Genomic DNA, 12,618 nt, shown 5'->3' on the forward strand with positions numbered 1-12,618 from the left:
ACAGGAGAACGAAACATTCCTTATAAGGGTGTAGAAATATCTCCCTAGTAGACACGTTTTAAACTGTGAGGCTATAGCATAACAAACAATATTTACTAGTGGTCGGCTTGGATTGTTACAAATGGCACCGAAGCTAGGCACCGAGCAGTGTGCTAATGAGGATGTTAGGTCTCATAGGGGTGGATCGTGAAATCTCACATTGGTTGGAGAGGGGGACAGAACATTCCTTACAAGGGTGTGGAAACCTCTCTCTAGTAGACGCATTTTATACCATGAGACCAACAATAATACGTAACGGACAATATCTACTAGCAGTAGACATGGGCTTTTACATCTCGTGTCATGGCTTCTATCTCTTTCTAAATCATCTCGTGTATATGAAAACATGTTAGATCTGGCTGGGCTGCCGATCTAAGTGAAAATTCCTAGAGATCAATGGATATAAATGCTGTTCTTCAAATCTTATTCTATGGACATATGATTTAATGCGCATAAGCATGTGCAACCCATTCCAGGGCCTGTCTCTCTCCCTCTAACAAAGGATTAGGTACAATTATTTTCAGGATAGGAAGCCACCCAACATGCCATAATAATATCACCATAAAATGTGGATCCAACAACAATTACCAATAACATACACAATATCAGATCCAAATCCAAATCCCATTTGGGAAGGTGAAATTAAACATCTATTACACCTCAGAATTGCAGGTAACAAGAGATTAAACAACGAATCAAGAACTTTTCAGCAGCCCTTTTCAGGTCAATTAACTTGCTTAACATTAAAAGATAGAACAAGTATGAACAGGTTTGGATGCATATTTTCTCAGATCTCAAATGGGCAGTCCGTTAAAAACTCAAAACTGATTAACATTATTGAGTATATGCAACTAAAATAAGGTTCCATGTCTCTTTCAGAATTGCAGAAAATGAAATGAATCTCATCAGGTGTGGCTATGAATGGAAAATTTCAAACTACAGATTATACGATGCCTAACCCGATGTGCCGAGGAGCCGAGGATTCGATCTAGCTATGCATTGATAACATGGGTCAGCCCTGTTGGTGGTAACACCTACAGATCAATCGACACCCTGTAAATTCTCCGAGCCCGAGATTCGTCTTGGTTTCGTGCCTGAATAAAGTCCAAAAAGAAAATGAACCAATGTTATTTCATGCGGCTATAAGACAAGGTAAGGAACAGCATACCTCTAAACTCTGCAACAATACCAGCAATCAGAAACATTAGCTACAGGGATACCTCAAAACACACGGATGAACAGGCTGCAAATGTTCTACAACAAGACAATCAAGAACAGAACAATCAAACCCAGAAACCAAAATTGTGTCTATTATGACAGCCTGATGGATCCTATCAGATTTCAGTCCAATTCAACAATGGAAACAGGTGAAGACTCAACAAAGAAACGTCATTAAGATTTTATTGAAACACTAAACTGCCATAATTTACAAGAAACCACAAGCTGCAAAAAACAGTCGAAGGTTTCTATTACAGAGCAGGAAAGCGGGAAATAGTTACAATCATCAAATGCTTTTGCCAAATTGTACAAAAGTAACTAACAGACTCACACTTCTACAAATACTTGGTAATTCTCTTCAATTAGTTCTAGTAGTACGCTATTCATCTTCGACACCGAGACCGTATAAAACACCTGCGTATTTCTGCGTAGAACCATTGAAAAAGGTGCACCTCAACTTCCTAAAAGTACAAGCAGTGAGCAGACTATCTGATCCTGCTTGATGACAAACTCCAATCCTCTCCACTTCTAGTAATTCTGCAAGTTTGTTCAACCCACCATGGAGACTGTTGCAGAACTTCATCAAATGCTTGATATCATAGAGCACTGGAAAATAGATCTTGATGAGCTCAAAAAACCCGGCCTGGGTTTCGGGTAAGGCTCGGCAAGTCAGCAATTTCAGCAAGTAACCAAAATCATACCCACTGTGGAACGTAACCCAGATAACATCATTGTTCAACACAACCCCGGAAGACATTAGAAGCTCACCAAATCGATTAACATCGATACCCTCTTCGTTGTTCTTCTGAAAATCAATACCACACTGGCGCAGAAGTTCAATGGAATCACTAGCAAAAATATCATTAATAGTATTGAACTCACGGAAATTGAACTGCCAAATGCAAAACTTATCCGTTCCACAAGTTGGAAGATTTCCATTCTCATCAGAAAACGTAAGACCCAATTGAATCAACTTCAAAGTATCAACATTACTCTTGAGAGTTTGGTAGTTGTAGTCGTTGATATTCTTGAAAGCACCAAGCGGTCGAAGCACAACGCCGGGGAACTCAGTATCCATGGCTATGTAATTAAACTCATCAACAATTTCACGGATAAGCGCAAACTCCTCTTCTAAATTGGCGTCCCAGACCTCACGGATTTGAATCGAATCGCCTTTGGGTAAAATCGACATTCCTCCAAGGTCAACTCGACCAAGAAAGAAAAGAAAGCGGAAGAAGCCCTAAGTGAGAAAAAAGATCGCGAACAGAGCTCGAGATCTCAGAAACGGAAGATGTGGCGGAGGAAAACCAGCGCCGGAGTAAAGGAATCTTGACAGATCTGGAAGATTGGTAACGGAAAAAAGGTAGAAGAGAAAGAATCGAGTAAGAACCCTAGAAATGAAGTGATTTAAGCAAAGAAATGAAGTGGGTAAGCAGATCTGAGCTTGAAATTGAGAATTGAAAGCGTTTAATGGCGGATCTAGAAGAAGAAAGCAGTAGATTTAGAGGTTGGGAGAGATGAAGAGAGGAAGCGTGCAGGTCAACGAAGGAGATGAAGAAGGCGGTGGAGGAGCACTCAGACACAGGGTTTGAGAGCTCTCTCGGCTAAGACCCTTCCCTAAAACATTGCTCCATGACGGTGATAGACGAAGGGGGAAGTGTGAAGCATTTGTTTAACCTTTTTCAAAACGACGCCGTTCCATTCTGTATTTACGTACGACGCCGTTTCTTTCCTTAAATTTCAATATTCAATTATTCAATATTGGCGTCTTTCCCTCCTAATCTCGCATCTCAAATTTTGGAGGTTAATTTTCAATTTTACCCCAAAAAATAATTTAATTTATTTTTTTTTTTATTAGTGTCATTAATAAGCTACCTAATTTATTCTCGACCGTTTCATTTATTGTTCTAACAAATTCTCGTGTAAATGATGATACATTTAAATTCAGAGTTTGGTTTTTCTTGCTCGGGTTTGTAGCTTTGATAAACAAATGGTCTGTCAGACAATACCGTGTTCTTAATGTCTAGCTTGGTTTTTCCTTCTCTATCCCGAGAAAATTCTCCATTTATTTTTGCTGGTCAGGTTTGTCGCCGGTAATTTTTTTACTGTTTATGGTTCTTTTTTAAAAAATAATTATTTTAAAGTTTCTTTAATCTCCATTTAAAAATTTGTAAAAAAAAAAAAAAAAATCATAATAATAAATCAATAATTATCTGTCCAACATAATTTCTAAAAATTTAAATTTTAATATATTTATATTAAATAGAATATTAAACAGAGGCGGAGATAGAATCTCGTTCCCGACCCTATTTATTAGTAAAAAATGTTGTCCGCTCCCTCTTTCATTCCCCCATCTAAACGAGAATCTCTTTCTCGTCCAGAGTGAATTTCTGTAGGTAAAATAGACATATTCACGTACAAATTTTCTACCCAATATTTTAATAATTTTTCTAACTTTTTAAAAAATTAAATAAAAAATGTAATCGACTAATTATAATTAAACAAATAATTAAAAAGTAAGTTCATAGTATAAAGACTTTAAATGAGTCGTATTCACGTTATATCTAAAGCCTGTATTATTGAAGTCAATTTGCACTAAAGAACACATGTGATCATTTCTATTTCTATTTTTTTCTTTTTCTTTTTCTCTAAAAGTTGACACGTCATGTGCCAATTAATTTTTATTTTTTTTATTTTTCGTGAAAATGACACGTCATATACAAATAAATAAATATTTAATAAAATAACTATAATTTCTCTATTCATTTCTCGATTCTACGAGAATTTTTATGAAAGCCTTTCATTTGCTTCTCTTCGATGGAAGTTTTATTTTAATTTGATATTAATTTTTCGGGTCAATATATGTCATTGTAATGTAAGAATCAATGGGTCAACAATAAACATAGTCCCAATCAACTAACTTCATGTATTTAATTTCGATTAATATTGGCATGCTCGGTTGGAGTGACTCAAATAATATTCATTATCATAGGTTAAAAAAATATTAATAACGTACGATAGCTACAAAAGTTCACTCGCTTTCGACTTACTTTTATATTTATATATATATATATATATATATATTATATTATAGTGGAATAGTTTGAACCGGACATTTGACCTGTTGCACATAAATTAGATGAATCTAAGCTAATACAATAATTAATCGTGATCAACATACTAAAAGTATTCATAATATAACAATATGAATGGAATTAACGACAATCGATCGAGAAGTTGAAACGACTAAAACGTAAGGTCTAGCAATTAGGAGTGTACATTGAACTCGAGAGCTTGAGGATCTGAACCGACCAAACTCGAAGTGTAAGAATTGGGTTGGGTTGGGTTGGGTTGACTTGGTTTATTAGGACTTGATTTGGTTTAGGTTGGGTATGGGTTCTATGTGTGAAGGACGAGTCAACCTGACCCAACCTGCTTGTTCTTCTTCGGTTCTTCCTTGGCTAGCGGCCTACTGCCAAACGCAGTAGGCAGTTGCAATACAATGTTCATGGGTACAAGTCCAAGTGTGAAGTGTCCAACCCGATTACGTACCCATTATCGTTTTACACGACGAGTGACAACAGACAACTCACATCAATATCCAGTATATAGTTGGTTAGTGACAACAGACAGACACTCAAAGCAGATTAAAAAAATGGTTGGTTATATAGATGCAGATCGATTATTATTATTATTAGATAAATGCGAATATATTTTAATTTCGAAAAATAAATTAATTTTGAAGGCGTGCATTTTATGAAATTTTAATTATTTTTTAAATTGGGTATTTTTTATTTATTACAAATTTAATTTATATTTTTTCAAAATCTTTAGTTTTTCCTTTTAAGGCCCAAGTCAATTTCGGTTGCTGAGAGTAGAGCCAATGAAATTCCACTATTTGTTGACGTGGCAATGTCGTTTTCTTATGATGAAGAAAAAGGTAAGTAGCTTGCAAATTTTACATGCAAGACAACAACGGCATATGCCGACATGTCGTTCCAAAATGGCTTGATGACATATTTTCCTTTATTTTTTAGTGTATTTTAACACACACGTGCGAATATTAAAACAACTTATTCACGTGCCAATATTATTTCTTTTTTCTCCATGAAAGTCCATAACATTTGTAATAATTTCACTGAACACTCCAAGCCCACTGCTAATAGATATGGTCTATTTTTATTGTGTTAGTCTCTCATTAGTTGGAGAGGAAAACAAAGTATTCTTTATAAGAGTGTAAAAAGCTCTCCTTAACAGTTACACTTTAAAACCACGAGGCTGACGACGATACGTAATGGAGCAAAGCATACGATATTTGCTACTAATGAGTCTAGACCGTTACAAATGATGTTAGAGTCATTCACCGAACGGTGCAAACACTGGTCGGAGTAGGGCTACTCTCTTCATAGTAGGCGCATTTTAAAGTTATAAGGCTAACGACGATACGCAATAGGGCAAAGCAGACAATATTTGCTACTAATGGGTATGGACTGTTACAAATGATGTTAGAGTCATTCACCGAACGGTGCAAACACTGGTCGGAGTAGGGCTACTCTCTTCATAGTAGGCGCATTTTAAAGCTATAAGGCTGACGACGATACGTAATGGGGCAAAGCATACGATATTTGCTACTAATGGGTCTGGACCGTTACAAATGATGTTAGAGTCATTCACAGAACGGTGCAAACACTGGTCGGAGTAGGGCTACTCTCTTCATAGTAGGTACATTTTAAAGCTATAAGGCTGACGATGATACGTAACGAACTAAAACAAATAATATCTGTTAACGGTAGGTTAAGACTGACATTTTCAACCCGTTCGAGAATTTTTAAAATTATATTTTTATAATGTCAACGCATATTCGTAATAAAAAAATAAATGATGGAACTAATAAAAGTTAATAATAAATATTGTGGATTAGTTTCAACTCCTCAATAAATAAATATATTAAAAAATATATTATTACAATATTATTTAAAATATATTTATATAATGAGTGTGAGAACTTCGTTATTGGGGTGTCCCATCCACGTTTTCGATGTCTTCCAAAAATAATTAAAAAAAAAAAAAAATTACTTTTGACAGCCAACCCTAGTCTATTCTCTACTCCGCACCTCTACGAAATTCTGTATCCTCCAATCAGGTACGTCCACGTAACCCAAGCCGGTCCCACGGAATATAAAATGGGTCCCGTGGGACCACCTCCCATTGGCTGGTTTCACGGAGCTGATTGAGGTGGACGGAAACGACGATGATAATAATACTCGCCGGCGATTTTTTATTTTTCTTTAATAATAATAGTTAATAATTTAATATTAATTAATATTTTGTGAATGTAATTATTATTAGTCTTTTTTTTTTTTAATATAACAAAATATTAAATATGAAAATAAATAAACTATTATTGAGCTAAGATCCTTCTAACCCATATCCTTTTTGAGTGCGTATAGCTGAGATTGGTCCGCTGGAACCTACTACCAGCATATATTGTAATTAGTCAGCTCGAACCTACTGTCAATATATATTGCCATTTTTTGAGTTTTTTTTTCAAATGACTTGTAACATCCTAAACTCACTACCGGTAGATATTGTCTTATTTGTTCAGATTTTCACACACTTGGGACTTTCTCTTAAGGTTTTTAGAACACGTGTGTGGTCTCCACTCCTCTACAAGGAATGTTTTGGTTCCATCTCAAACTGACGTGAGATCTCACATATTTGACATGTGGTGCAAGATGCGCTTTTCGAATAGACTATATTGCTTTATCTATTTGTCCTTTTCGTCCTTTCGAGCTGGGCTCTCATGCGGCTTGGGTTCGATCAAATCAACCAGTGAACAGTTTACGAAACTCGACTAAAAATGGGCTCGTGCTCAACTTTGGGAGTCGGTGGAAGTAACGTTTACTGACATTAAATTCATAGTTATCGCATTCATCGTAATTAGAAAAGTGAATTAAGCACAAGAAAATAAATAAACTCAAAATATTTAAAACCTAAATATTAATACCAAATAATACATCAAACCCAAAAGAAAATAATATATATATATATATATATAGAGGTTTTTTTTAGAGGTAAACGGAAAGAAGGACACGTTGCAAAACTAATTAAATAATTATTTTTTTCTTTTAATTTCGTTTTATTTCAGGGTACCAACAAACCAAAATAATAATAATAATAAATATATATCTCAGTCTTATTATATAAATAAACTAAAAATGGAAAGAGAGGAAAATCATTACTCTGTTTTCGTTCAGTTGAGTGAGTGCGGGATTTCCAAGGACGAAGAAGAAGAAGAACAGCAACAAGACCACCCTTCTGAACCACCCAAAGCGGATTCTCGGAACTGAAGAAACCCTTGTTTTGGATTGTTCCTCCACCGCCGTCGCCTTCAGCTTCTGGTTTTTTGCTTTGCAATGTAGTGAGCTGTTACGATTCGTTACAGGGTGATGGCCAAGTGTCAGTCTAACAGCGTCGGTTCAGTCGCAGTCGAGGGTATCGCCGGCGCCAATGCAGCTACTCGTTATTTCCGACTAGGTACGGCGTTTTCTGGAGCTGCATTTCGCCGGAGAATCTACGATACTGTTAGTTGCGGTGGGAGTTCTCGGTACCGCCACCGGTACAAGGATCAGAGCATGGACGATGAGTCGAGGACTGGGGATTTGAAAGAGGAGAAGCAGCGGAGGAATCGGAAAGTGGTTAATGGAAGATCGGAGAAGCTTGCGGATCTTTTGAATTTAGTGGAGTCGGTGGAGATGGAGAGTGAAGTGGAGACGAGGAAGAAGGAGGAAGCCTTGGAGGAGTTGAAACGCACGGTGAAGGATTTGCAGGTTGTGGATTTGGTGAAGCGAAAAGCAGCGGCGAGTAATGTGAGGCTTATGGCGAAGGAGGATTTGGTTATACGAGGAACGCTTGCGCTTCTCGGTGCCATTCCGCCTCTTGTTGTGATGCTTGATTTGGAAGATGAACAATCTCAGATCGCTGCGCTTTACGCGTTGCTAAACCTTGGAATCGGAAACAATCCGTGAGTTCTTCTTTTATCTTTAGGTTTTGATTTCTCTGTTTCCTGCATGCATGTCTTCGTTGATTTACTCATTCCATATATCTCTCTTTTCCTCCTGTTTTTGTCAATGTCTTCTCTGATTTGTAATTTCTGGACGAGATTTCTTCCGCTTTTCGCTTTCGTTCCAAAATCAAAATGGCAAATCATACAGACAATCTATTTGGTACTGCTCTGCAAATTTTTCTTCTCTGATTGTTCCAAAATCAGAAACGGGCAAAATACCCTTGCACCTTCTCGATTCTTTCTTCCTGTTATAAATTACAATCAATATGTTTAAGCTTAGTTTCTGAATCGAGTTAGTGATTAACATTGCCTTGCACCTTCTTGATTCTCTCTTCCTGTTATAAATCACAATCAATATGTTTAACCTTAGTTTCTGAATCGAGTTAGTGATGAACATTGCAGGAACAAGGCAGCTATTGTGAAAGTGGGAGCCATTCACAAAATGTTGAAGCTCATTAAACCAGAGAGTGCTTCAAACTCATCGGTTACCGAGGCAATAATTGCTAACTTCCTCGGCTTGAGCGCCCTGGACTCGAACAAGCTCGTAATCGGGTCGTCTGGTGCGATTCCGTTCTTGGTCAAATCTCTACAAAACAAGGACCATAACATTAGCAATCAGGCACGGCAGGATGTTCTCAGGGCGCTTTTCAATCTGTCAATTGCAGCATCAAATGTCTCAATCATGTTAGAAACAGATTTAATCCCATTTCTTCTCAACAGCTTGGGAGACATGGAAGTAAGTGAAAGGATCCTTTCAATTTTAAGCAACGTGGTATCAACCCCAGAAGGTAGAAGAGCAATAAGCATTGTTCCAGACGCATTCCCAATACTAGTTGATGTTTTAAACTGGACAGATTCACCTGGCTGCCAAGAAAAGGCGTCCTACGTTCTAATGGTGATGGCACACAAGCTATATGGTGAACGACAGACAATGATAGAAGCAGGCCTTGTATTTGCTTCCCTTGAATTAACGCTCTTGGGTAGCGCATTGGCTCAAAAGAGGGCATCCAGAATCTTGGAGTTCTTGAGATATGATAAAGGGAAGCAAATCTCTGAAAGTTTTGGTGGGAATCATGGTGCAGCTGTGTCTGCTCCCATTATTGGGACTTCATCTTCTTCAAATCATAATTTAGACGCCCAAATCTGTATGGAAGAATCTGAGGAAGCCATGAGCGTGGAGAAAAAAGCTGTGAAGCAATTAGTCCAACAGAGTCTGCAATACAACATGAGGAAAATTGTGAAGAGGGCCAATTTGCCTCATGATTTTGTTCCTTCAGAGCATTTTAAATCGCTCACAGCAAGTTCAACTTCCAAAAGCCTACCGTTTTGACATATCATGGTAGATCTAAAGCTAGTGTTCATAGTGTTCATACAGAAGTCTTTAAGTCTCTTGTTCTTTAACCCTCCTCTGCTTCCAAATTCAACCAAACCCATGTCAAATGCTTTGAAGTTTGATATCATCTTCCCTGGCGGTGGAGTAGTTGGTTGTCCGATGCTGTGGCTGTTTTGGCAGGGATAACAAACGGTCAGGACACTGCACTCGTACACACCAGTGGGTCATTTCGACCCACCAGTACAATTCAGCCTACACTCAGTGGCCCCTTTAAAACATGCTTTTATTTTGCTGACCTGTTGGAAGAAGAAGTGTCGGTCACTTTCACATGCCTTATAATATCATGAACAGTTTCAAACTTTTCATAGTATGATTTGCTAGAAATTTGATAGAAATCTGAGAAATGGAGCTGCGCCATTAATATTTAAACCACCCTCCTGTGAATTGTCTGCCCCAACATGATCCTATTGGTCCTGTTCTTTAATTGATATCATTTCTTATCCTGTTTCTGCTAACCGTGCACAGATCTGGAGCGGGAGAACTTGCTGAGCTGTTTTTAGCAGAGGCATAATAATGACCAAGGCATGTCTTGAGCACGAGGTACTGTTCTTAAATATAGAATTCAGTGAATTCATTGTGTGCTATTAGGCTATGTTGAGTAGTTTAGTTATTTAATTAGAGTTGCAGTTCTGTCTTGTCTTTTGCAATGCCCTTGTATATGTTTCATCTTATGGTCTGTAGATAACTTTAAATTATGTCGACCTCGACGCCCCCATCTCATTTTCTACCCGGAACGGTTTCGGAACCTTGACCAGCAGTTTTTCAATAGTCAAGCCTATTGAGGTTGGAAAAAACCATTCAACGAGCCCACCATAACGTGTCTGTCACTTAATGACCATTAGATGTAGTGTAATAGTCCAAGCCCAACGTTAGCCGATATTGTCCGTTTTGGTCGATTACATATTGTCTTTAGCCTTACGATTTTAAAACGTGTCTATTATAGAGAGAGTCTAGCACTACTTCGGCCGGTGCACTGCACCGTCTCGTAGTTAGCTTTGATACCATTTGTAACCGCCCAAGCCTACTACTAACAAATATTGTCCGCTTTAGCCGGTTACGTATCATCGCCAGTCTCACGATTTTAAAACGTGTCGACTAGGGATAAATGAAATCTATCGAGATGAGTTAGATTCATATCCCCTTTCCATCAAAAATATAATTTAGAAATGGCTAATCCTCCAAGATTAATGGAGGTATTATTGTAGCTGTATCATTGGAGAACCAAAGGGCTCCTTTTTAAGCACCTGCATTGCTTTTCTGTCATTTCTCCTCATATTTGGCATCCAAGAACAACAAAGTTTTTCTTTCTGATTTTGATGCCTCACCAACCAATGTGAATAATTTTCCAACGTACCGTTGGAATTGTTAAACACGGTACAAAGATGTGATGTCCCATTTATAAGGGTGTGTAAACCTTCCCCTAGTAGACGCGTTTTAAAGCCTTGAGGGGAAGCCTGAAAGGGAAAGCCAAAAGAGGATAATATCTGCTAGCGGTGAATTTGGGTCGTTACAAATGGTATCAGAGCTAGACACCGGACGATGTGCCAGCCTTCTCGCTATTCCCCGAAGGAGGGTAGACACGAGGCGGTGGACCAGTAAGGACGCTGGGCCCCCAAAGGGGGTGGGTTTGGGGGCGATCCCACATCGATTGGAGGAAGAGGGGTGGATTGTGATGTCCCACATTGGTTGAGGAAGAGAACAAATCACTATTTATAAGGGTGTGAAACCTTCCCCTTTAAAGCTTTGAGGGGAGCCCAAAAGGGAAAGTCCAAAGAGGACAAGAGGACAATATCGGCTAGTGGTGGATCTGGGTCGTTACAAAACACTTTGTAGAACGAAAAGATTTTGTTTGAACGTGATTTTAGGATGTTCAAGATCAGCCCGACAACAGTGATCTATAGCATTTATGTACGACAAAAGCAAGTCTTTTCAACATGTTTTGTTTTCAATCACACACGTGTTAAAAATTTTTGTCGGAGGTCGCTCGATATAGAGTTTCTCCAAACAAAACACGCTTAACTTTAGAATTAAGCATTTTTTAGCTATCTTATATTCACGATTACTCTCATTCCAAAATTTCATACTTTTCGGTCCAACATAGATTTGAAAATATTTATAATAAAAAATACAAATTTTATTTATTTATTTATTAAAGTTTGCTTCGTAGATGCATCACCCTTACCACTTTGAAGGGTATGCAAGTAATTTGAGGAGAGCCTGCTCCTAGTTTCTCGGAACTAAGTGTAAAATAAATTAATAAATATAATATTTATGCCGTGTAAAGTGAAATAAATGTCAATATTTGGATTATTTTAAAAAACCTATACATTTTAATTTATAAAATACAACAAATATTATCTCGTTCCCGCCAGCTTTTTTATTTTAATATTAAAATTAGATAAATTTGCCATTTAATAATTATGTATATTACTGAAATAACTTTATTACCGTTAACTATTAAACTCAACTCGTGTACACTCTTAATCGGTCTTCCATGAAAATTTATGGGAAGCCTTACTTGTTTATCGTGTTCATTTTGCTTCGACTTCTTAAACATTTGACAATTTTTTTTAAATATTTAAAAAAATAACCAACCACAAAAAAAACCAAACACGCTTCCTTAAAATTTATCAGCGAGACAAAATATTAGATACAACTTAGGTTTACTTTTTCTTTAGTAATAAATGTCAATCATATTAATACATGGTTAATGCAATTTATTTTCTATTAATACAAACAAAATATAAAAGGTCAAACAGTTGAATAATTATTGGCCACCCATTTATTTTATTCTCAAACATTTTTATTATTATATAATAATAAAAATTATTTTTTTCTTCTTCTTCTTATTATTATTTTTTAAATTTTATCCTCTTCCCTTGCGGAAATTATAAAATAAAAT

At 37.1% G+C, this 12,618-nt stretch overlaps 1 protein-coding gene and 1 pseudogene across 2 annotated transcripts; one reads left to right on the forward strand and one right to left on the reverse strand.

The window, feature by feature from the left end:
* Positions 1-1,414: 1,414 nt before the first annotated feature.
* On the reverse strand, positions 1,415-2,909 carry LOC111798873 (putative CCR4-associated factor 1 homolog 7 pseudogene; annotated as a pseudogene).
* Positions 2,910-7,574: 4,665 nt separating this feature from the next.
* On the forward strand, positions 7,575-10,473 carry LOC111798641 (U-box domain-containing protein 45). Of its 2 annotated transcripts, XM_023681914.2 has the most exons (3): positions 7,575-8,281; positions 8,726-9,662; positions 10,182-10,473. In XM_023681914.2, the coding sequence occupies exons 1-2, from the start codon at positions 7,707-7,709 to the stop codon at positions 9,651-9,653; spliced, it is 1,503 nt and encodes a 500-aa protein (XP_023537682.2). In that variant the 5' UTR covers positions 7,575-7,706; the 3' UTR covers positions 9,654-9,662; positions 10,182-10,473. The 2 variants fall into 2 exon arrangements, with proteins under 2 accessions (XP_023537682.2, XP_023537681.2); XM_023681913.2 differs by lacking the exon at positions 10,182-10,473 and having other exon boundaries at positions 8,726-10,085.
* The last annotated feature ends 2,145 nt before the right edge of the window (positions 10,474-12,618 follow it).

Source organism: Cucurbita pepo, chromosome 7 (assembly GCF_057944985.1).
Source record: "Cucurbita pepo subsp. pepo isolate OVF chromosome 7, ASM5794498v1, whole genome shotgun sequence".
In the NCBI taxonomy this organism is placed as follows: Eukaryota; Viridiplantae; Streptophyta; class Magnoliopsida; order Cucurbitales; family Cucurbitaceae; genus Cucurbita; species Cucurbita pepo.

Excerpts from the sequence above, each read along its gene's own strand:
- LOC111798641 (XM_023681914.2), top strand. The coding sequence starts at position 7,707 with ATGGCCAAGTGTCAGTCTAACAGCGTCGGTTCAGTCGCAGTCGAGGGT. Across the intron at positions 8,282-8,725 it reads CTTGGAATCGGAAACAATCC|GAACAAGGCAGCTATTGTGA; the intron begins GTGAGTTCTTCT and ends TGAACATTGCAG.